At 51.9% G+C, this 24,488-nt stretch overlaps 1 protein-coding gene across 3 annotated transcripts in view; it reads left to right on the top strand.

The window, feature by feature from the left end:
• MYO18B (myosin XVIIIB) overlaps positions 1-24,488 on the top strand; it is a gene marked incomplete at its 5' end in the record, with an annotated part of 221,140 nt that overhangs the window by 21,264 nt on the left and 175,388 nt on the right. For all 3 annotated transcript variants that reach the window (XM_082355033.1, XM_082355031.1, XM_082355032.1), the window contains one exon: positions 8,220-8,364. In XM_082355033.1, coding sequence (XP_082211159.1) covers positions 8,220-8,364 — 145 coding nt within the window. The remainder of the gene's footprint in view (positions 1-8,219; positions 8,365-24,488) is intronic.

Here is a 24,488-nt window from a genome sequence, read left to right on the forward strand (position 1 = left end):
GTGCTGAGTGCTGGGATTATGGTCCTCATCCCTGAATTTTCACCCTATCAAGAGAGAAAGACTTGGGAATTAATGCAATCGTGTGGGATAAGAAAAATGCCAGAGTTTGTACAACATTCTGTACACCAGAGAATAGATGAAAGCTACTTGGCCTCAGTCAAGGAAGGCTTCTTGGCCAAGGGGACATCTGACCTGTGTTTTGAAGGATGAGTAGGAGCTTACCAGGCAGAGGGGAGTGAATCATTTCTACTCTGAAGCCCTTTTCCAAACATACGTGTCAGGGAAACAAATGGCGCTGGAATAATTTGGTATCGTCATGCAAAAAAAAAGAATTTCAGTCCACAAATTCACACCATGTACAAAAATCGACCAAAAAAAATGGATCATAGACCTTACTGTAAGACTTAAAATCATAAAATTTCCAGAAGAAAACAGGAAGAAAATTTCTGTAACTTCGGATTGGGCAAAGACTTCATAGATGTGACCCCAAAAGCACAGTCCATGAGAGAACAAATTGATGAATTGCACTTTGTTGACATTAAGAACTTCTGCTCTTTGTGTGTCACTGTTAATATGAAAATACAAGCCACAGACTGGGAGAAAACACTTGCAAATCACATATCTGAAAAAGTCTTTGAATCCAGAATTTATAAATGACTCTCAGAACTCATAAATAACCCAACAAAAAAGATGGGCCAAAGATTTCAACATAGACTTCCCCAAAGAAGATACTTAGATGGCATGTGAAAGTATATTAAACATCCTTAGTCATTAAAGAAATTGCAACTCGGACCACGATGAAATAACTACTACACAATTACTAGAGTGTCTACACTTGAAAAGATTGATCGTACCAATGCTGGTGAGAATTTGGGGTAACTGGAGCTCTCATACCCTGCTGGTGGGAGTGGAAAATAGTGCACCATCTCGGAAAACGGGCTCTTACAAAGTTAAACATACACCTCCCACGTGGCACGCTAGTCTACTCCTAGGTGTTTATGCAGGAGAATGGAAGTGGACATCCGTGCAAAATTTATTTTACATGCAAGTTCATTAGCAGTTTTATGTGTACTAGCCAAAACCTAGAAACTACCCAAAATGTCTATTAACAGGTTAATGGATGAATTCATTGTAGAAAACCGTAAAGGTAGTATGCTACTCAGTAATAACAATGAACTGCTGATACACCCAAGAACATGATGGCTCTCAAAATAATTGTGCTGAGTGAAAAATCTCAGATGAAAGAGTACAACCATATAATCCCATGTATTTGAAACTCTAGAAAATGCAAACGAATCTGCTGTGACAGCAAACAGGTCAATGGTTGCCTGGGGTTTTGGTTGCAGGAGGAGGGGAGAGAGGATTATGAAAGGGAATTTTTGCGGGTAATGGATGTGTCCATTGTCTTGAGTGCAGACGCTTTCACGGGTGTAGATGTCAAAGCTTATCACAGTGTACTTGTTAAAGATAAGTGGTTTATTTTTGCCAGTTACACCTCAGTAAGGCTGTCTCACACTCTCTCTCTCTGCTGGGTACTATCCACAGAGTTACTGATTAAGTAGGTCTGGGCTAGGGCCTGAGAATCTGCATTTCTCACAAGTCCCCAGTTGATGGCGAAGCTGTGGGCCCAGGGACCCCGCTTTGAGAACCACTGTAGGTGAGTCTGTTTCGACAGTGGAGTGGGATGGAGTGGGGTGATGCGGGTCCCCCAGCTTCAGCTGCCTGACACCCCCCTCCACGGGGGGGGGGGGACTTGCAGTGTGTTCTTCTTTCATGCCTCTTCTCCCCCTGGTTTCCGCGGCGCTAGGAGCCCAGACTGGCCCCAGCAAGGCAGGGGATGCGAGGCTATCCCAGTGCTGGGTTTTCTTTAATGAGGTTGGGCCACATGTATCCATTTGAATCAGCAAGAGCGTTGTTGTTTGTTTTCTTGGTTTTGATGAGGAGAAGGGCTCAAGCCAGGCCCTCGTGAGCATCCCAGCCTGACCTGTTTGTTCACAGTCTGCATACAGGAATGGGGCACAGTGTGAACCCAATCAAGGAGGTGTTTGAAGTGGCTTTCTTTTTCTGTGTGTTTCTGGGGGTTGTTTTTTTAGACCAGTTGATCTGTGGGAACTGGTAGGGTATTTCTTTGTTCTCACCCTGCTACCTGGCAGGTATGGAGAGTGTTTTCTTTGTTCTCTAAGAGCAAAAATACAAGCTGGAAATTCGTCGGTCTTTGATAGAAGCCTGGGCTAGTTTTCTGGGATTGGGCCATCAGGTACTGACTCAGTGAAGGAATTTGGTGGTCAGGAAATCACCCCAAGAATGAGAGTTGCTAAGTACAAGCCCCCGAAGTCGCCAGAGTCAGCAAATAAAAATACGGGATACCTAGACCATATTCATCTTGTAACTGATCTAACAGCATGGTGACTGTAGTTAATAATACTGGACTTACGGTACATTTGAAATATCCTGGGAGAGTAGAACTTATGTGTTCTTAACACACACCAAGAAACGGTAACTATGTGAGGTGATGGGTGTATTAATTAACTTCATTGCGGTAATCATTTTACAGTGTTTATGTATATCAAATCCTCACATTGCACACCTAAAAATACACAATTTTTCTTTGTCAATTGTAATTCAGTAAAACTGGAAAAAATACACGATGCCCGGTTAAATTCGAGTTTCACATAAACATCGAATACTTTTTTTTAACTTAAGTGTGTCCCAAATATTACATGGGCAGGCCTGGAGGGCTGAAGTTGTATCAGAGAGGGCTACCTGGAGGCGGTGAGTACAAGCTGGTCTTGGACTGTGAGAGAAGTTAGGCAGGTGCAGTGAGGCCAGCCTTCCTGCTGCACCGAGCTCCCGATGCAGAGGCAACGGCGGGGGAGAGCCAGCAGTGCAGTGGTTGCAGAGCACAGGGTGAGGGTGTGGGCCGGGGGGGCTGTCAGCTGGAGCGGCGGGGCCAGGTTGTGGGGAAGCCGGCCCTCGGGGTGGTGCTGGCCCTCCGTGGCCGCCTTCGCTCGCTGATGGCCAGCTTCCCCTCCTTGTCCCTGCGCTGCGTCCTCCCTGCCTGCCACATTTCAGCTTTTACTTACTTACTTATTTATAAAATTTATTTATTTTAGTTTTGGCTGCATTGGGTCTTCATTGCAGTGCGCGGGCTTCTCACTGCGGTGGCTCCTCTTGTTGCAGAGCACGGGCTCTAGAGCGCAGGCTCAGCAGTTGTGGCGCACAGGCTTAGTTGCTCCGCGGCATGTGGGATCTTCCCTTCCCGGACCAGGGCTCGAACCTGTGTCCCCTGCGTTGGCAGGCGGATTCTTAACCACTGCGCCACCAGGGAAGCCCCACATTTCACCTTTAAATGGAACTTCTTTGAGATCGGTTAGGGCACCAGGACACATTTGAAATCACAAAGCTTTCATATTATTTTCTCCTCTGTAATTTGTTTTTCCTCAACCTAGCCTGATGTTTTAAAAAAGTACCAGCAGCAGTGGTCATAATAATAACAATAATCCTTGCCTCCCAGCAGTTTGCTTCTGGCTGGCAGCAGCCAGGCTTTGGCCCGAGGCACATTTATTTTTTATGACCCAGGCATCAACTGTGGAGGAATGGGCTCCAGACAGAAGGATGGGGGATCAGGCCCTCCTGCCAGGGGCTCTGCCAGGAGCTTTCTCTTACTTGATTCTCCTAAGGACCCTTTGACAGAAGGGATTATTATCACATGTGTTGGTTGGGAGGAGTAATCAGGCTCAGAGAAGTGAAACTACTTGCTTAAGGGCACACAGCTTTGAAGTGGCAGAAGCAGGGCATCCAGGTTGGCCTGACTCCACATTGTCTCTCTTGTTCGCCCCTCGCTGTCATCTCAGGTCTGTGCCCTGGCTGCAGACCGCGTGCTCTGGGATGTGCCGCAGTGTGCAGCCTTGGGTCACTTCTCCTCTCTCAGCTTCAGTTCCTCCCCCTGTGGAGTGGGTGGAGCAACGCCCTGACCCTCGGTCTGCCCCTAGGGTGGGCGCTCAGTAGAGAATCTGGCGTATAGTGGCTCCGTCCCTCCTCAGCTGCGTGGCCTTGGACAAGTGCCTTAGCCTCTCTGAGCCTCAGTTTCTCCTCTGACAATTGGAGAGACTCACAGCTGCCTTGCAAGGTAAAAGCACCTAGTGCAGCATTGTAGATGCTCAGTTAAGCCTTCTCTTCTCCCTCCTTAAATGGACTTGCAGTGCCTGGAGAGAACCTGGACCCGTCAGTGTTGAGGTAAAGGGAGCCCTTGGCTCTTGCTGGACACCTGTCCTGCCCTCCCCATGGTCTCCGTCAAGTTCACCCACCTGTGCAGGCACCCACGTTTCTTTTGCAAATGAATAGAGTCAGTGTTCTGCATTTCCCTCCCAGATCCGGCTCCAGATCCAGGGGCTGGAACGGTGGGAATCCTTCCAGGCCTGGGTTGGTTGGTTGTAGAGACACAGGGGCGCCCACCCTGGCCCTGGAGGAGGGGGTGTGGTTAACATCCCCGTGAAGCAGAGTGCGACCCCGGGCCCGGACCGTGCTTATAACCAGGGGCAGAACTCCAGGAGCCGGTTCCCTCGGCCAGGGAGGCCCCCGGTGCCGCGCCCTCCACCGGAGAGCAGCGCCCAGCTGCAGACCGTGGCTCCCTGCGGCCCTGCACCCTGTGAGAGAGGCCTGCACGTGCCCCCTCAGGGGGCTCGGCACCTAACGCACCATGCCTTCCAGCCCCGCGCCCTTCTGCTAGGAGACCCTGCCTGCCGGCCTACCTGCCCAGCACCCGCTTCTCCTGCTCGTGCTGGTGGCTTCATTCAGTGCTTCTTCCCAGAAGTCGGCTCCTTACGGCTCCCCGGAGCCCCCCAGGCCCAGCACTCACTCTGTGCTGTCAGTGTCTGTCTGCACATCTGTCCCCCTTATTGGACTGGGAGACCCTCAAGGACGGGCCACGCCTGATTCACTTGCCAGGGACTGCTGTGCGGCAGCAGGGAAGGTGTCCCTGGAAGGCCTGACAGCCTGGGCAGAGGCACGGGGTCGAGCCCAGCATTAACTGAGTGCCACTGTGTGCCGGGCACTGTGCTGGTGCTTTACGCACTTCGACTCATTTAATCCTCACAGTGGCCTGGGAGGAGGTTTGGCTGTTATTTTCATTCTACAGTGGTGGAAACTGAGCCTCCAGCGGAAGGGCAAGAGATTTGTGCAGTCACACCGCAGGGACGCAGAGCCGAGAGAACACGCAGTTCTGTCTGCCTCCAAATCCAAACCTGGCCTCTCTCTGCATTGTCGGAATCTCCTGGGTGCTCTAAATGCAGCCCGGTTGAATGTGTAGAGAACATTTTGGATTTTATTTTTTGCACTAAATTACCTGCCATCTTGGGTTAACCTTGCGTCTTTAATTGCATCAGACAAAGCCTGGGCATCTTCTGAGTCAGCTTTTACTTTTTCACTTTCTTTTTTTCAATTCAGTTGAGACATACAGTCAAATGTTTATGAAAGCACTAATTTTAAGTGTGCAACTCAGTGATGATTATATTCTCACACGCACCTGCAGCCCCACACCAGCTCAACATCTAGAACATTCCTCATTCCAGTAAAGGCTCCCTTGAGTCCCCACCCCATCAGAGGCATCCCTCCCACCTGAGTCATCATCCTAACTTCTCTTCCCATAGGGGAGTTTTGCCCACATCTGGACTTCATGTAACCAGAATCCACAGTGCGTGGTCTTTTGTACAGGGCTCCTCTGTCCCACGTGGAATCTGGGGGGTTCATACATGTGCTTGCATGATCAGTGACGTGATCTTTTTCATTGCTGCGTGGTACCCCATCACTGTGCCCTGGCTGGACCACCCACTGTTTATCCATTCTCCTCTTGGTAGACATTTCGGCCGTGAGTTGATGTATCCCACTGATCTGATGTCTATTTTTGTGATTTTGAGGCAAGGACTGGCTTTTGTCAGGGCATTATGCAGAGGCGTCTGGCTCCCTAGAGGTTTAGGGAACTGTAAACATCCTCGTGATTCTAACTGCTTTAGATCAGAAGCATATATATTCATCCCTCCGTGTCTTCTGTTGCAGCAGAGACCGGGGGAGGCGGGGAGGAGAGAAAAAGAAGCAAACAAGCTCTAGTGGAAGTTTTCTAATTCTTCTGTTCGTATGAGCTAAGTGGCAGATGATGGGGTCTGCCTGTAATTTAAAGTCAAATGCTCATGGCTGACAGTGGGAGCCATAATAAATGTGTTGCCACTGTCCTTTTGGTGTCCTTTCTCTGCTACTTTGAGGTCTCATAAATAACCAAGAGCATGTTGGTAAGATGCCTTCCTCTCCTCCGTTTGCTCCAGTGGAGCAGCTGCAGTTGCTAGGTTGAGCTCCTCGTTGCTAGGGTTTTTGTGGTCCTGTGGTGCCCCAGAAATATGATGGATCAGTGGAACATGCTTCTGCTATTAATTGAAATGTTTCCACAGTGAACCTCTCAATGTCACTGCATGCTTTGACGTTGTCCCAATAGGTCGATGATCCTTGCAGGTTTCTTTCCCAGTTAGAAGAATTGGCTTGAGTGGAGGGGACAAGTGGCGTGGACGGGGAGTCAGAAAGCCTGATTCTAATCCTGTATCTGATACTAACTTGCTGTGTGACCTTGGGCAAGCGTTGTCCCCTCTCTAAGCATTGGACTCCATAAAATTCAAGGACCTGCCAGCTTTGACAGCTTATAGTTCCTCACCCAAGCTCTGTAAACAGGCCAAGTGCAAATCAGGTCCTCATTATCTGTTGGAGGATTATTGACAGAAGAATTCTCATCCCCAGCTCACTTCCTCTCAACCCAGCAGGCTTCTGGGTCGCGTCTCCTTGGCCAGATGGCGTGTGTGGAGTTAGGAGTTTCAGACTAATTTTAATATTCAATCAGACATAGTTGGGGGGACTTCTCTGGTGGCACAGTGGTTGAGAATCCGCCTGCCAGTGCAGGGGACACGGGTTCGAGCCCTGGTCCAGGAAGATCCCACATGTCGCAGAGCAGCTAAGCCCGTGCGCCATAACTACTGAGCCTGCGCTCTAGAGCCCATGTTCTGCAACAAGAGAGGCCACCGCAATGAGAAGCCCGCACACCGCAACGAAGAGTAGCCCCCGCTCGCGACAACTAGAGGAGGCCCGTGCACAGCAACGAAGACCCAAGGCAGCCAGAAATAAATAGATAAATATATAAATTTATTAAAAAAAAACAAACATAATTGGGATCATAAATCTGAAAAAGGAACAGTGACACCCTACAACCCATAAACATCTGGTCATATTATTTTCTCTTTCCTCCTGCTTAAAAATCTTTGGCAGTTTCCCTCTGCGTGCCCTGGGGATGGCAGACAGGGTCTCTTTCAGTTGCTGAGGCAGATCATTGGGTGGGGCTGCAAGGGGGGACATCCTGAAAAGAATCTGGACTCGCTGGTTTGCTGTGGGATCTTCATCGATTGGTGTTGGCTGCCACGGGTCCAGGAGTGTAAATAGGGACGTGTGTTTGTCCATCGTGGCTGGAGTTTTAAGCCTGTTCCCTTTAATATTGTGTTTGAGGCCTTCTCCATGGCACCGGCCAGCTTCTCGTGCTTATTTCCTCCCCACCTCTGTCTGCCCCACCTCCAAAAATACCTGCTTCTCTGTCCACGTTCAGTTGAGCACCTGTTGTCTCCAAAGATGTCCTTTGTTCCCATTGTTCCCTCTGCCTGTCAGGCCTCTATTCCATCCAGTTGGCCAGCTCTGCCTATTTGTCTTTCAGACTTCAATCACAATCTTGTCTCATCTCCTGCGACATTCTCTTTGACTCTCTCGAGTGGGATTGATCGGCCAGGCCCTCCTCTGAAATTCCACAGTCCCCCACTTAGCCAGTTTCGCACTTAGTTGTTTTTACGTCTCTCTCCACTTCTAGCTTGAGAGGTCCTCAAAGTCAAGTTCTGGATTTCGCTCATCTCTGTCTCTCCAGAGCCCAGCACAGTGCAGAGCCTCAATAAATCTATTGAATGAACACACGAATGAATAAAACTCGTGTCGCCTTCCAAAGTCAGATAGACATGATTTTTATAACTTTCCCAGCAGCCTGAGTTCTGTGTGTCAGTACTCCCCAGCTTAATCGTGGGTAATTGACCATGGTCATAAAATGACCACACATTCCCCGGAGACCGAGCCCTGCTTCCACTTGCAAGTTTGCATTTCCTCCACCGTGACGGCCTGTTTGTCTTCCTCTCTCCCCTTGCTCTCAGCCTGAAGACAAGCAGAGGGCGGCAGCTGCCTTCGCCCAGCTCCAGGGCGCCATGGAGATGCTGGGTGTTTCGGAGAGCGAGCAGAGGGCCATTTGGCGGGTGTTGGCAGCCATCTACCACCTGGGTGCGGCGGGGGCCTGCAAAGGTACGTGCCTGCCGCCGGGCTCACCTGGGCTGCCGGCTGTCTCCGCCAGCAGGTGCCTGACAAGGCCCTTCTTTCCGTGAGGTGGGACAGGGTCAGCCTGTCATCTTCCACATCTCTGGGACTGCTCTTGGGGGGGCTGCCGAGCCAGGCGTGCCGAGAAGGAAGCGGGCTGGATGTTTCAAGCAAACCGCGTCACCCAGCGCTGTCCAGTGGAGCTTTCTGTGATGACAGGGGGAGGTTCTCTGTCCAGCAGGATGGCCGCTAGCTGTACGTGGCTGTCGAGCTTTTGACATGCAGCTGGTGCAACCGAGGCGTTGACTTTTTCATTGCATTAAATTCTAAGTAACGTACATTTAAATAGCCACATGTAGCTAGCTTGTGGTTACTGTGCTGAGAAGAGACACCCTGAAACGGGTGAGAGAAGGCTGGGTCCACGCACTAAAGGTGATGTTTTCTGTCTGGACATCTTGGCGATGCTCACGCCATATGCGCTGGAGCTGACCCAGCTCTCCTTCTCCTCCCAAACCTGCTCGCCGTCCTTAACTGTCTGTTTGCTTATTGTCCCTGCTTCAAGTTGGTCTCCCCAAGTGGTTCTCATCGTCCCTCTCCCTCCCCCATCCCTATCCAGTCGTTGACCTTGCCCTGTAGATACTTTCTGTGATGGCATTTCTGTCCTGACTTCTCTATTCTTACTACTGTCACCTTAGACTAAGTATTTGCTAATCCTTTTTTTGCTTGGACTGTTGCGGTAGCGTCACTGCCGATGGCTTGGCTCCACCCTCACTGTGACCACTGGGCTCCTTTCTAAAACGTAGACCTGGTGTGCCATTCCCTGCTTAGACTCCTCCCGAGGCGCGCTCCTGTCTGCTACGTCAAGTAAAATGCCTTGGATTGGCATTCAAGGCTCCTCGCTTCCCTAACCAGACTCTTGTGCCATTGCTTTTGGCACTGCGAAAGGTCCCGGGGAGACGGTCAATATCGAGAGCAGTGTGGCTCCTGCCTTCATGGGGCTTATGGTACCTTATACTGTGATTGTGTCCTTGTCTAGCTGTTTCCTGTAGAGAGTGGCTTCCTTTGGGCCCAGAACATAGAGTTGGAATTTACTTTTTGAATGGACACACGTGTTCATGGAGGTCTGTCCTCTGGAGCTATGTGTTGACTCTGGCTGACATTCTGGGCCATTCCTCTGTGGGGCAGCAGACTTCTTTGAAATATGCTGGCATGTTATTCCTGCCATTCCCATACCCGTGGGCCTTGTGGCCTGTTCTTTTGATTTTCATACACTTGAGCTGCATTGGTCCACTGATTTGATTTTGGACATTTCTAGAAGTTATGCTGAGTCAGAAATAGGTAAGGTAGGGAGTCCACAGTTGGTCCAAGCCAAGGGCAGACATGCTTAACTGGGCAAACATGGAAAAATCAAATGCCACTTGCCTTTTCCAAAAATCAGCCGTGGGCCATGCTCAACGCCCTGACCATTTGGAAATCAGCCAGCTTTGTAAATGGACTGGGATTGGGGATGTCATTGCACAGTTCAGATCAGAAAAGCTGTTGAAGGCTTAGAGTTGGGGCACAGGCATCTATAGATTGGGGATGTGTGGAAGGAAGCAAACGTATTTTACCGAATAGAAAACTGAGGCTCAGAAGGTCTAGGTGCAGTAAACTCCAGGCTGGGGCTTCCCTGGTGGTGCAGTGATTAAGAATCTGCCTGCCAATGCAGGGGGCACAGATTCGAGCCCTGGTCCGGGAAGATTCCACATGCCACGGAGCAACTAAGCCCGTGTACCACCACTACTGAGCCCGTGCTCTAGAGCCCGTGCTCCGCAACAAGAGAAGCCACCACAGTGAGAAGCCTGCGCACCGCAACGAAGAGTAGCCCCTGCTCCCCACAACTGGAGAAAAGCCCACGCAGCGACGAAGACCCAACGCAGCCTCCCAGAAAAACTCCAGGCTATGGGCACTTGAGGGAGGCAGATTTGAGTTCAAAACCAAACTTCTCTGAGCTTCAGAGAGGCCTCCTCTTTCACTGGGCCAAGACTGGGGTTGGTGTGAGGATTAAATGGAATAAAGAAGAGAAAGCTGAATTAAGCTGCTTTCCCCGGAGGCAGACCCTGAGACAAAAATTGCATGTAGGCTTTGGGGGAGGGGGTATCATGAGGAACCAGTAGGGAAGTGAGGGAAGAAAGGCAGGTGATGCTGGAGCCTTAAGGAGTGGGTTAGCTCTGGGAAGTGGGGGGCCAGTATCTCTGGGGACCTCTAGGAGACTCTGAAGAACATGCCTCCTCATCGTGTATTACCCGAGGGACGAGGGAGCCGGGATATTGATCTACCGCCTCCTGCTTCTCCCTGGTTGAAGGTTGCTCCTGGGGAGCATCCCCCCTGCCCTTCCCGCCTGCCCCATGCATGAGCTGGCATGTGTGGCAGCCAGGGAAGCAGAGAGGCGCAGACAGGTACCTGTAGTGACAGGCCAGGGACGCGTGTGGGGTGGTGTGTACGGAATGGCCCGGGCGAGGGGTGGTGGACAGCTCATCCATGCTTCTGGCCCCAGGCGGTCCCTCGGTAGATTGTGCTGTTGAGCCTGGGTTAGGTGACTCTCCCAGGGTGTCACAGCCACATGCCTCTCTGCTTTGCTCAACTCGAATAGTCTTGTTCCCTCCCGGCACTCAGCAAAGCCTAGGGAGAGGACAGGGCGGTTGGGACCTACCTTCCGATTTCCATTGTCACGCTTGAACCCTCTCTGCCTCGGATGCGACAAAACAGAGGCTAAGGGAGCCCCCAGTCTATTGACCTGTCACCAGAGAGGTTCGATGCCTGACTTTCTTCTCCTGAGGCTCCTGGGGCACCCCCTCTGATGGGGGCTCGGGACTCATACCTGTAGCTGCCTGTAACGATAAAAGAGAAAGGCACATTTATAAATATTTTATTAGTACACGATTATGGCAATAATTCCTCCCAGCCTCCCCCCACACCACCTGATAAATTATTTTAAGAGGAGCTGCTGTCAGTCTGCCTGAGAGGCCTGCTTGATGATTTACTTACTATATATTCTGCTTTGGAAGATTTCATAATAGGTTGCTCTAAAATCAGCTATTAAGAATTTCAAAGTCATATATAAACGTCTTTGCTTTGTGTCATAACAGATCATTTCGAAATATATTAAGAATCATTTCTGTTAATCAGGGTTTTTTTTTTTTTTTTCATTAAAACGATGCTCTCCTCCCAGCGCACCCAGCTTCCTTAACTTATTTTGAAAGTCCTGATCCTATTTTTAAAAACCAATATCAGTCCCTGTGGGGAGATTTCAGCCCTTATAACTGGACTTAGGATTTTTGAACTGTTTCAGCAGTAACGACAACCACCACTAATATTGGTTTCGCGTTTGATGGTTTCAAAAGCACTTGTACCTCTCTTGTGCCTTTTGATCTGATTGGATTCATACAATAACCTGGTGAGGAAGGATAGCGCCATGGGCAAGAGTCAGCCTCCTGGCTTGGCTTCTCTGATCCTCAGTTTCCTCCTCTCTAAAATGGGGCTAATGATGGCACCCACTTTGTAGGCTTGTCATGAGTATTAAATGAGTCAGTGCCAAACGTGTGAGCACAGGACTTGGCTCACGGCTTTATAAGAGGAGGAATGCGGTTTACCTGACGTCACACAGCTAGTATGTTCCAGAGTGCAGTTTGGAACCACGGCCGGTCTCCCTGCAAAGATCACTCCCCTGCCCTAGACTTTGCAGAGGGCTGTTAGGGTCATTCCTTGCTGGAGAATTGACCTGTTTTCCTGGGCCCTGTGCTGAGTGCTTACAGACGTGATGTCACTGCACAGCCTTAGACTAGCCCAGGAGGAGCGAGAACTATCAGATGCCCATTTTACAGATGAGGAGACTGAGGCCTGCCAGAGAGGTTCATCCTCATCCCCAAGGGCACACAGCTAAAGCCAGAGGTGGGATTTGGACCCAGGTCTGCCCAGGCACTGAGCCTAACCTCTGAGATGACACCTCTCGCCTCCCTGGCCCTGTGTGCCGCTGCTTCTGGCCTCACAGGCTCCAAGGGCTGGTGATGTCACTTTTTCACTGGGGTGCCCTGTTTTTACACTTCTGGCACCAAATGTGTGGGGTTTTCCTTACACCAACCGGTCCTCTGATTCTCCGGACACCAACTGGGTGTCCTACAATTTAGTCCACTCCTGATACTACTTGGAGTTAGTGCAGGTTACGGACTCGGTCCCACAAGACTGCACCACTTCAGACATTGTTCATAAGTTTGGGCCACCTGTACTTCTGATGGACCAGCTATAAAGTTGGGCTCCCACAGACCCCTCCTTGGTTTGATAATTTGCTAGAATGACTGACAGAACTTAGGAGGGCTTTTACTTACCAGTACCTGTTTATCGTAAGGCATACAACTCAGGAACAGCCAAACGGAAGAGATGCGCAGGGCAAGTTATAGAGCAAGGGGCTTCCCTGCCTTCACTGTGCGACCCTCCCGGCACCTCAGTGTGTTCAGTGACCCGGCAGCTCTCTGAGCCCCATCGTTCGGGGTTTTTGGAGGTTTCATTACACAGGCATGATTGATTAAATCATTGTAATCAATCACGGCCCCAGCACACTCCTGGGGGCCCCTGAGTCTCCTCTCTTGGGGGAGTGGCATTAGGCCCCCACTGACCCCTGAGTTCCAGCAGGGCGCTGAGTTCCTGCAGGGTGCTGTTCCTGTGGCCGGTCATAAAGAGGCTGCGTTCTTCCCTCTGTCTGCACTGTCTCCACCTCCTTTCTGCTTCTCAAGCGCACTGTCCCTGCTGGGTCCCTTGGGAAGGCTGTGGGAGGGGGCCCTGGGGGCTGCCTCGGTATGGCAGGCAGAAAACCCTGGGTGATTTGACGCGGGATGGTTTGCTGTGAACCAAGACTCATGGCCTGGGCCGTCCCTCAGGAGCCATCAGGGAACCATTTATCCAGCCTCGTGTTTCTTTCCTTTGGCAGAATGTGGCCCATGGAACAATCAGCTGGCACCCATGGGTTTTGAATGGCAGCAAACAGTTGTTCTCTGGAGCTCACTTGACAAGGAGAGGGCGGGGGAGGAGGGACACGCTGGGCCCTGCAGTGGGCAGAGCCGGCCTTGAGTTCAGGCTCCTCCACCTCCTGGCTGTGTGATTTAACCTGTGCAAGAGATTTCACCTCTCTGGACCGCAGCTTCCGTGCCTGTAAAATGGTAAAACCCTGTCTACCTTCTACATCGTTAGTCAGGTAATGGCTGCATCCCACCCACCTGGCACATGGGCGGGGTTCAGCAAGCCCTGACTCTCTTTTCTTTGCAAAGTGCTTTTTGTTATCTGTTGGCTCTGTTGGCATCAAAGCCTGCCCTGACATGGGCCGGGTCGGGGTGGAGAACTCAAGCCTCCAGGGAATGCAGCTCATTGCTGAAGGGCACATGGTGAAACCTCTGTGCTAGTGAACGGCAGCTTCAGAACCAGGGTCCAGTTCCGGACTCTCAGTCCAGTGCTCTTTCCACAGCTTCGAGGAAGGTTCTGAGGGCCAGGGAGAGTGTGGGGTAGTGGTCAGAGCAGTCAGGAGTGACACGGTCTTGTGCTCAAGTGGAAGTGAGGATTCCAGCACTTGCTAGCTTTGTGACTGGTCATGTGACCTTGCTGCCATGACCTGGCAGCCCCATGTTGTTCCGTGGCTTGAACAATGATCATTTTATTATCTCCCCAAGCTCCTGGGAGTCTGCAGTTTGGAAGGACTCGGCTGGGCTGCGGTCAGAGGGTGGCTGACCCAGAAACAGTGGGGCTGGAGTCGCCGGGACTAGCCGGGCACCTCCGTCTCTCTGAGTCTCAGATCTCGGGTCCCAGCTTGGGCCTGATCGGGCTTCCTTGTGGCCTGGTGGCTTCGGGGCTCCAAGGAAGCTTCCAGAGAGCAGCATGGAAGCTGCATCACCTCTTCTGAGCTGGCCTCAGCTATCATGCAGTGTCACTGCTGCCATGCTCTGTGTCACAGCTTCAAGGGCCAGGCAGTCTAGACTCCAATCCTGGATGGGGGAGTGACGAGGTTCGAGAACATGTCGGGTGAGAGATACTGGTATGGCCATATGTTGGTCTTGAGCAAGGAACTTAAGCTTTCTGAGACTCAGTTTTCCGACCTATACAATGGGATTGAAAACAGTAGTGACTTCACAGGTCTGCTAAGCAGATGAAGTGAAATGTATGTCAAGGGCTAAGCTCAGTGCCAGGCACTTGTCAGAGCTGCTGTTGTGAATTAGGGCGTCGCAAAGCTTGGAGATACTTGCCGGCTCCCTGCTGGGATGGCAGGAGGATGCTCCTGGGATTTCTGCTCCCTACTTTTATTACCAGTGCCCCCCAGTGTCCTCTGATTCCCCTAAAGACCCTTTTCCCACAGAAGAGTAAATCAAGGAGGAACTCGGAGCCCTTTTTGCAGCAAGAAACAATTCTCTTGTCTCGGGACCTCTTGGCTGCGTGAGATTAAAACCAGTCAGGACCCTCTTCTCAGGAATGTTCCCTGAACAAAATCCTTCTGGGGTCTTGCTGTCCTGCATGTCAGCCCAAGGCTGGGAGTCACTTACCTGTGTTCTCTCCTCTAATTCCCACGGCAACCGTGACAGGTAGGGAGGGAATTCCCACTTGGCAGTTCAGGCTGCTGAGGCTCAGAGAGGTTATGTAACTTTGCCGAGGCCAAACGGCACCACGTGGTGGAGCCAAGGTTAGAATCAGTGCCTGTCTGCCTCCAAAGCTAGTGTCCTTCTCCTCTGTGAGGCCGCTCATCTGGCCCAGTCCTTGGGTGCATTTTGGGTGCTCGGACCTCCACCTCACCTCTAAGAGCAGCTTCTCAGCTCCGTCCCCAGTCTCCAATCTCCGTTCCTTCATCTGGAAGGGCATCCGCTAAGCAGAACCGAGGCAGGAGAGCTCGGAATCGAGGCTAACAGCATGGGCTCTGGGGCCAGGCAGCCCTGTGTTTCACCCCAGCTCTCCTGTGTGATCTGTGACTCTCTTCACCTCTGAGGCGCAGTGTCCTCATCTGTAGATTGGGGATAACAGTCCTTGGGAGGCTTAAATTATTCAGTTTGAATGTGTAAAGCTCGGCCACCCTTGTTGTTATTGCTATTATTATTGTTAATGGAAAACCTGCCCACCATCCAGGCATTTCCCCGGCAAAGCTTTGAGTCTACAAAGATGACTCGGGCTCGTCTTTAATCCTCTCCAATCCCTGTGGTCCCGTAGCTGTAAGAGACGTACACCCTCCCTGGAAAGTCTGAGACTCTTTGTCACTCTGCCCGCTGTCCCTCATTACTCCATAAAAATGACAGTACTGTTCAGAATCCAAAATAACAAGGATGCGGTATCTGCCTTGATGGCCGAGTTGCTTTGCTTTCCTTTGGCTCTGAAGGCTGATGGGAGGTTTAATTTATTTGTCTTTTACTAAATTTGCCAGTCTACTTGTTGCTGACCCCATTGCCTAATATATGATGCAGTCGGGCCCATGTATAACCCGGGGGGGGCCTGTAATGGAGTGATGGAGGGAGGCTGCCCGTCGGCCACCACTCCGCGCCTGTTCTAATAGAGACATCAGTCCCTGAATGGATGGGGCCGTAACTCGGGGAGCCCGGAGGGGCCCGCAGGAAGAAGAGACGATTGTCATGATGACGGGAACCCAGCCCCCTACCTTCTGCTGGGAACCTCCCCCCACCCCCGACATCTAGCAGCCAGGGGAGTCCGTCCAAGGATGGGAGGAGGTGGCCTGATGCTCCCCAAGCCCGGATAAGACCCTGAGCACAGAAGGCCCCGGGGAGTAGCAACAGTGATGCCGTCAACGCAAAGCAATCACCATGTATTCACGCACTTTACTCTTTTTATTGTTCTAAAATAACTGCACAAATGATACTGTAAAGTTGTCTTCCTATGAAAAATGGAAACAATACAGACGAACACAGAATGTCGAAAGCAGGTCCCCCCCACTCCCTTGATCCTCCTGACCTCAAAGGTGACCGTTGTTAAGGTGCAAAGGTGACATTTATTACAACTGATGAGCCAGTACTGATACACCGTTATTAACCGAAGTCCCCAGTTTACCTTGGGGTTCGCCCTTGGTGTTGTACATTCTCTGGGATTTGACAAGTGTGTCATGTCATGTCGTGTGTCCACCATGACCGTGTGATCCAGGCTAGTTCCACTGCCCTAACAGGCTGGCTTTTTTTTTTTTTTCTCTTAAACTTTTTCATTTGAAATCATCATAGATTCATAAGTAGCTGGAACAGTAACACATCGAGTCCCTGACCCCTTCCCCCAGTTGTGGCTGCAGACGTGGCTGCAGTCCCTCTCAAAAGCAGAGAGTGGCCGTGGCTGTGTCACTGTGTCCCCAGTGTAGGCCTCACCCTCAGGCCTTTTAGACTGAGCACGAGCTACACCTGTGCACGTGACAACTACGGGGGTGGCTGGCTGGCGCTGTTACAATATAAACAAGTTCACACCGGCTCCACTTCCACGTGCTCTGCTGCTCCCCGTGCCGGCGCGGCGTGGGCCTCTCTGCCCGTGGCTCACAGCAGCGCCCCTTGTTCTCTCCCTTAACTGCAGGGCTTCCCCGGCGAGGGGGCCTCAGTCGATGTCGCACTTCTCCAGCTGATGAGCGTTTGGGCAGTCTCCTGCTTTGGGGGGTTCTAAACAGCGCCACGTGGGCATACATCCGTGTATGTGGAGGCGGTGCAGGGGTGAGCGTTCTGGAGCCATGGTGGCCTGGGCCTGGGCCTGCTGGACCAGGGGGCGTGTTTGAGGTTGAACATTTCCATGGACATGGCTCGATTCCCCTGCCTGTATTCACAAGGGTCGGCTCACTGCAGCCTCACAAGCCTGGGGGGGATGTGAGACTGGAGTCTGGCTCTCTGAACACCTGGGCCGTGGCTGCGTTCTTGCTGCTCCATCCTCCCCTCCCCACCCCCGCACCCCCACGGCCTCCTTTTCTTCATCCTCCTCCTCCTCCCCCACGCGCCCTCTTCCCCCTCTGCTCCCCCCTTACTGCTCTCCTTCCTCTCTCTCCTCTCCCTCCTTCTCTCTTCCTTTTCTTCTTCTCCTCTATGCCTATTGGATGGTAGGCCCTCGGCAACGCCGTTCTTACATTCCAAGACAAAACTTCCGTCTGATCAAGGGAGGGAGACCTAGACAGGCACGTTGGAGACGCCAGGAGAAAATTCTAGGCAGGAGACACCCAAAGTTCAGAGGGGTCAGTCCCGCCCAAGGGGTCCTAGGGCCTGGGACCCTTGAACCGAATCTCCCAAACAGAGCGGAAATCAGGGAGGATGCTCCAGACAGCAGAGCCTCGGTGAGCAGAGGTGTGGTGGCCCGAGCAAGGCCTGGGGCCTCCGTGTCCCCATCTGCGAGGCGCCAACCTCAGACCCCGGCACCGGTGCTGCGGGATTGAGAGAGGATTACCACGTGGCCCTGGAGCAGGCCCCGCACCCCCGAGGCTGGTCCCTGCCTGGGCTCTGTCCTCTGCCTGCCTTCCCGCGCCCACAGGCCCCCAGCTGGTGGCTTGGCTCCCTGCCCGACAGCTGCCGCAGCCGGGCCTATTCTGGGCCACAGGCAAGGATTGATTCTGCATTTTCTAAGCATATTGAATTCATTTGTTAAGCTGGAATGGCGGCTGTGGGATGTAAACAGTTATATTATAAAAGCCACAAACCCCTGAAGTGGCGCTAGAAGGCTTCCCTGCCGGCAGCCCCGGGCTTCAGGAGGGCAGGGGGAGGAGGATGGAACCCCCGAGAGACCCGACTTCAGGTTGGCTTAGCCACTCTTGCTGGGTGGCCCTGCAAAAGCCCCTCCCCTCTTTCTGGCCTCTGTTTCCCGTAAGTAATAACAGCAGCTGACATTTATCCAGTGCTTACAAGGTGCAGGTACTATTCTAAGAGCTTTGGCCATCTCAATGATCCCCTGGAGTAGGCACCATTACCCCATTTTACAGATGAGGAAACTGAGGCTCAGAGAGGGGAAAGGACTTGCCCAGTGGGGATGATGGACACTCTCTGGCATCTCGTTTAGCCTTGCTCATCAGAGACTCCAGGAGGCTGTGACTCAGTGAGGACCTCACCATACATGCATGTCTCACCCTTCAGTGACAGAGGTAACAATACTGCTGACAGCAATGATGATGATGCTAATGATGGGATTAGTAGCTGTTACTGTTTACTGAGAATCTGCTCTCTGCCAGGCTTGATTTAAGTGCTGTGCATGGTTATTCCATTTAATCCTTGTTAACTTTATATGGTGGGTTATACCCATCTTATGGGTGAGTCAGTGGAGGCTCAGAGAGATAAAGGCAATTATCTAAGGTCCTGGACTCAGGAAGGGGAGGAGCTCAATTTGGGACCGAGGAGTTCTGTCTTTGAAGCCTTTCTCCCTATTCTTCATGCCATGTTCTGCTGGATGGTCCACAGTGTCATCAATAAATGGGGAATTAGTCATCATACCTTTTCATATGGTTCTTACACTGATGAGATTAAGTGCTTAGCACAGGGCCAGGCATGTGGTGAGTACTCGGGAAACACCAGCTATTGTTCCTGGGCTTCCCTTGGGCCCCAGCTTCAAAGGAGACAGTGTGATAAGTTGAGGGACCCCTGCTCAGTCTACCTTGGTGAGGGACCCTTGAATATGGAAAGAATGTTGGACTGGGGGCCAGCCAGAGCCGGGTTTAATCCTGGCTTCTGCCTCACTAGCTGTGTGACCTCACACAGGTCACTCACCGGCTGTTGGTCCCACCCCTGAGCCTTTGCTCCTGCAGTTCCCCCAGGTGATGAGTGACGCCTTCGACTGAGGTCTCCCTGGTGACTCTGCTTCTCAGGTCGGATTACCTGCTCTGGGGACACTCCCAGGCAGTTTCACACCCAGTGTCTTGTTTCATCCTTATAATGACCCATTGGGAGAGGAACCATCCCATTGTACAGATGTGGAAACTGAGGCTCAGAGAGGTGAGATTTCCTGTTTGAGATCTTGCAACCAGGTGGAAACTGCCTTTGGATGCCCAGCCTCTGGTTCTTTCCACAACTGCCCACCATCCCAAAGATGCCACGCCTTTCTCCTTAAGCCTCTTGATCAAATTAGTCCAGGAGACCCCTACCCATGCTCCCCTTCTCCTGTCAACTCCCGATGCACATTGGCATACTCAAGGTTAGAGCAGTCCTGCAGGGAAGCAGCCCATTTTGGTTGGTTTAATTGGATGCTGCCCCAGCTGATTTGTCCAGCAAGCCCTCTTTGTCCAGAACGCTAGAGCATCAGGGGTGGTCCAAGTGTTGTCTTTCCAGTTGATAGGGCGTGAGCAGTGATTTATGTTGGATTATGAGTGACTCAGCAGCGATTTATTGACGGCTTGTTGGCCAGGCCTTACGGGGTGCGCTGACTGCAGATGGACAGGTGACTTTCTCTAGGGTCTGTCCAGGTTTGCAGGGCTGCGTGGCACCCGGGGGCAGCAGGAACAGGTGGGAGCCCTAAGATACAGGAAGAGACTCAAAGTTTTGGCCTTTAAGACAGTCCCATTTTCCAGGATCCCAGCAATTGAACTTGACCTGAAGTCCCTGGGCAGAATTCTCAGAGTGTGATCATAATCCTAGACATTTATCCAGCAGATCCTGTGCTAAGCGATCTGCACCTGGAACCACGCTGACGCTTCACGAGGACTCCATGGGGTAGAGTCCCATTTTACAGGGGAGGAAACTGAGGCTCAAAGAGGTGACAGTTTTCCCCAACATCACGTGGCTTTTGGCAGCGGAGGTGGGATTTGAACCTGCGCAGTCTGTTTCTGGAGCGCTGCCTTTTCTCGTAGCACCCACAGCCTTTTAGGCTTGTCTGTTCCCTGCAGGTGGCCTCCTCCTTCTTAGGCCTCCGAAATGTAAACCTCTGTGTGAGGAAATGTGAACCGGGAGTGCCGGCGTTATAAATAAGTCACATCACGTTCAGTAGTTCAGCAACAGCATGGCTACTGTCGGAAGGAGAAATAACTTGGTTATTAATAAATGCAGGAGGTCACAGTAGTTGATAGCAATTGAACTCACAGTGCATGAGGGGAGAACAGTCGTTTTATTTTTTCCTCTTTCTCGGTTTTTTTTTTTGTATTGAGCATAAAGGGAAAAACCTGCCTTTGCAGGTGGATCTGAGCAGCTCAGAAACTACAGTTCCATAACTTTCCCTAACTCCTTCCTTTTTTTCTTTTTTCTTTTTCTCGTTCCTCCTTTATTCATTCTTCTATTCAAATCCCCGCCTGCCTCTCAGCAGCAGAGTGATCTTGGGCAAGTGACTCAGGTAAAGCAGTTTGCCCGCTGTCACCTGGTTAATCGAGGGCTCTCTGACCTAAGCTAGTATTTCCTAAACCGGTGTCTCCTGGGACATTAGATCAAGATACTCTATAAAAACATTCCAAGGCCAAATAAGTCTGAACAGAACATCCCCTTCTTGGAGCTTTATATGATAATACTTTAAAGGCTCTGAGATGGCCCAAAGTTAAGAAACTTGTTTCACCAAAGCGATGCCCACATTGGTATAATGCAGAATTCATTTTCCCCCGTGACGCTGATGAACGTTCCATGGAACAACCGCTATGAGGAGCCCCTTTGGGAAACTCTGAGCCCCAGCCGTGTGGCTTCTGTGCCCCGCTCCATATCCCTTTGGCCACCCGGGGAGTTTCTGACTCAGCCCTGCCCTTGGTAGCACATTGGCTGGGGCCAGGCCTCACCTCAGATGTGCAGATGGCTTCTGAATGATAGACAAAGGCGCACACACAACAGAGCAGCGTGCCAAGAGCTTGGCTCCCTTTCAGAGAACCTTCTGAGGCCCTCTCTGAGCCTTGGCACTTTAAATGGGTGCAGCTGCTGAGACAAGGGTTCAAGGGGTAGACTTTCATGTGGGAGGTGATCCCAGGAAGTCCTGGGAGGGGCGTGAGGAAGGGAAGTAGGGAAAGAAGGCAGCCAAAAAGAGTGTCACCAAAACCAGCTGCCGCCCTGGGCAACTGGGGCTCCATCCCACTAGGGACCTCTGGGGGGCAGCATAGAGCACGCACCCGAGTTATCACACTCGGAGGGCCTTACCTTCGTCGCTGCTTGAAGGCCGGGAATGTTAATCCGTGCCACATCCTCCCATGCCCTGTTCTGCAGCAAATGCCAGTACGAGAGAAGGCCCTCAGCTGTAAGGTGCACAGTGAGTGCCAGGGGGTACTGTGGAGAAGCAACAGCCCTGCTCTGGTCCGCCCACCCTGTTGCCTTGTGAAGTCTGCCCCTGTTTCCTTTTGACCTGACCTACAGCCCACGTGTGTGCTCAAGCTGGGTCTAACGTGGGATATTGGGAGTACCAGAGCCGCCCTTAACCCCATGCCATGACCTGGGGGTCCGGGGACCTAGACTCAAGTTCTAGCTCAGCCGTTTACCAGCTGTGTGACCCAAGGCAGGGCGGTGTCCCTTTCTGGGTCTTGGTGGCCTCTACTATAAATCAGGCCTAACAGTATTCAGCCTGCAGACCTCGCAAGGCAGTTGGGAGATCAGCCAAGGTCATACAAGCGTCCTCCTGCTCCGTATAGACACGTCCAGGTGTGCATCCTCCAGGCCATGGCGAGGTGCATGGGCCATTTGCTACTGAGCATAATAATAGAACTGGTATTTGCAAGTAGTTCTTTAATATAGAACTGTTTCAAGGGTGGGCGGTCTTATCAGACATGCATTGTATTTATGTAAATCCAGCCACGCAAAGGCAAATGTGAGGCCAGTGGTTACAGATACATATTTTTTCATATGTCATGGGCCCTAAAGGCAAGCCACCCATTTCCTTTGGTGTTCCACTGGAGGGGAAGCTGGCAGTGTTGGACTTAGGGAAATATGCTACAGTACTGTACAATTTAAGAGATCCTCAAGGGTAATTTTAAGGGTACTTGATATTTCACCTTAGACTCTGATTTCAGAACAATACCCCCTTATGAGAGAAAGCTCCTCTGCATGGGCCCATGGTTAGCATATTGAGAGCTGGAGTGAGAAGGCTTGAGTTCAAATCCTGCCTCTGCCACTTACCAGCTGCATGACCTTGGAAGATCACCCTCTCTGCGGCTCAGTGTTCTCATAGGTCAAGGGGCGATATTAGCATTGACCTCGTAGGGCTGCAGGGAGGGTTAAATGAGGCAGCGGTGTCCAGTGCTCAAGCCCAGTGCCTGGCCCTGGGAAGGGGTACTGTAGGTGCTGCTGTCTGATGCTGTGATGTTAAGGTCACCTTTGTAATACTGTTGGGCGTTTGCGTTCTGATTCTTTTTTCTTGGATGGGTGAGACAGAGGATAGGTGACGGGTGGGGCACCAGGGAGCATTTCCTGTGGGTCACCATCACATGTCCTTGTGTGGTGTTTGCAGAAGAGGAGGCAGAGGATTCCTAGATGGTGTGCATGAAAGCCCATCGCAGAGCCGAACCCTGGGCCCGCCTGCTACGGGGTCCTGTTTCCCACCAGTGACCAGCAGCATGGCTGCAGCCAAACGCACCTGCCTGAAATGATCTCTGCACTTGGCGTTGGGATCATTCTGGGCACAGCCTCCTCGCCTCCTGCTGTATGGCAAGAAAGCATCCTGATAGAGTGTGTGATCCCCTATGGGGTGGGCTACGAGGCTGGGAAAAATCCACAGACCCTCCCCTCCAAGGTTTTTTTGGTCCTGTCTCTCTGTTTCCATCTCTGGCTTGTTGCCTCTCCCTCTCTGTGTCTCTCTGTGTCTCTCTGTGTCTCTCTGCCTCTCTCCCTTTTGTTTTATCTTCTATTTGACCTTTCCTGTTAGAGAAGGCAGCTCTAAGGTTCAGATGGGCTGGTTTGTGGGGGAGAGGGAAACACATTGTTTCTCTCTCCCAAATCTTGGAGATCTGCCACTTTGGGCAGGGCTGGCCATCAGTGAGAAATGTTAATTTCGTCGTTCACTTCTTGTTTCATTTCATCACTCACCATATTAATGTTTATTGAACGCTTCCTGGTGCCAGCTCTCTTAGGCCAGAGCAGTGATCACACAGACGTCTGCTGGCACAGAACAGCGGGCGGCTGCACACGGTGTGACATCAGCACGGGAGGGTGGGGCTCCCCCTCTGCCCCTCCCTCCTGGAACCACCTTGGACAGGAGATGAGACCTTACCTACCCCGTTCCATATCTGAATGATCTCAGGGGCTTAGAAGAGGAAAGCGAGGAGGCGGGGGAAGTGCTGGCACAGTGCCTGGCACACGGCACACGCTCCCTGCTTGGTGGCTGTCCTCGTTCGTTTGGTGGTGGCTTCACGGGGGCTGGAGCCCTCTGCGTACTGGCATCTCCGACCTCGGTGGCATTCCGAGGATAGCTCTGTCCCCGGCTTTGGGTAGGTTGGTGGGAAGTGCTGAGCCCAGCGTGTGTCCGCCTTTCCTTGGAGGAGAAACGACCTCAGTGGGCTCAGAGTCCCTGGGCGTGACCAGCATCCGGAGTTCACCAGTTCGCTATCCCTTCCACACATGCTCTCCGTGAAGCAACAGACACATCTGCTGGAGGAGAGTCCCTGCAGCCCCAGGACGGGGCAATCCGGGTTGGGGTGAATGGTGCCCTCTTTGGTTTTGCAGGTGGAGAAGGGAATTCAGATTTGTTCAGCACCTTCTCAGGGCCAGGTGCTCTGCTGAGAACCTCACCTGCCACCATCTCGCCCAGTCCTTGCAGCCCAGCGAAGAGGTGTTTGAGGTTTTATGACTCCGTTTTGCAGATGAAGAAACTGAGGCTCAAAAAGGCTGTGAGACTGGTCCAAGGGCTGCCAGCTGGGAATGACGGGAACGGGACGCAGACCCTGTCTGCTCCGGTGCCTGTGTTCCTGCCCAGTCCCCTTTCTCCTCACCGCAGGTGCTGCCCCAGGGCTCTCAGCCTCCACTGAGAAGGCGTGGCCTCCACGCAGGTCTGGACGAAGACGGAGGGGCCCATGGGGTTGGATTTGGTGCCTGGCCAGCCTTCGGGAGCTGGAAGCAGAAATACATTTTCCCGGCAGAGCTCCCATGTGCCTCCTGGGTTTCACCAGCGGGCTGCTGCTCAGCGCATTTGGAAATATGCCCCTTAAGTCAGGCGGGACCTCGAGAGTCCTGCCCAGTCCACTTCCTGCTCCTCTTTTCAGAAACAAC

This window comes from Balaenoptera borealis, assembly GCF_965194805.1.
Source record: "Balaenoptera borealis genome assembly, chromosome: 14".
Classification (NCBI taxonomy): Eukaryota; Metazoa; Chordata; class Mammalia; order Artiodactyla; family Balaenopteridae; genus Balaenoptera; species Balaenoptera borealis.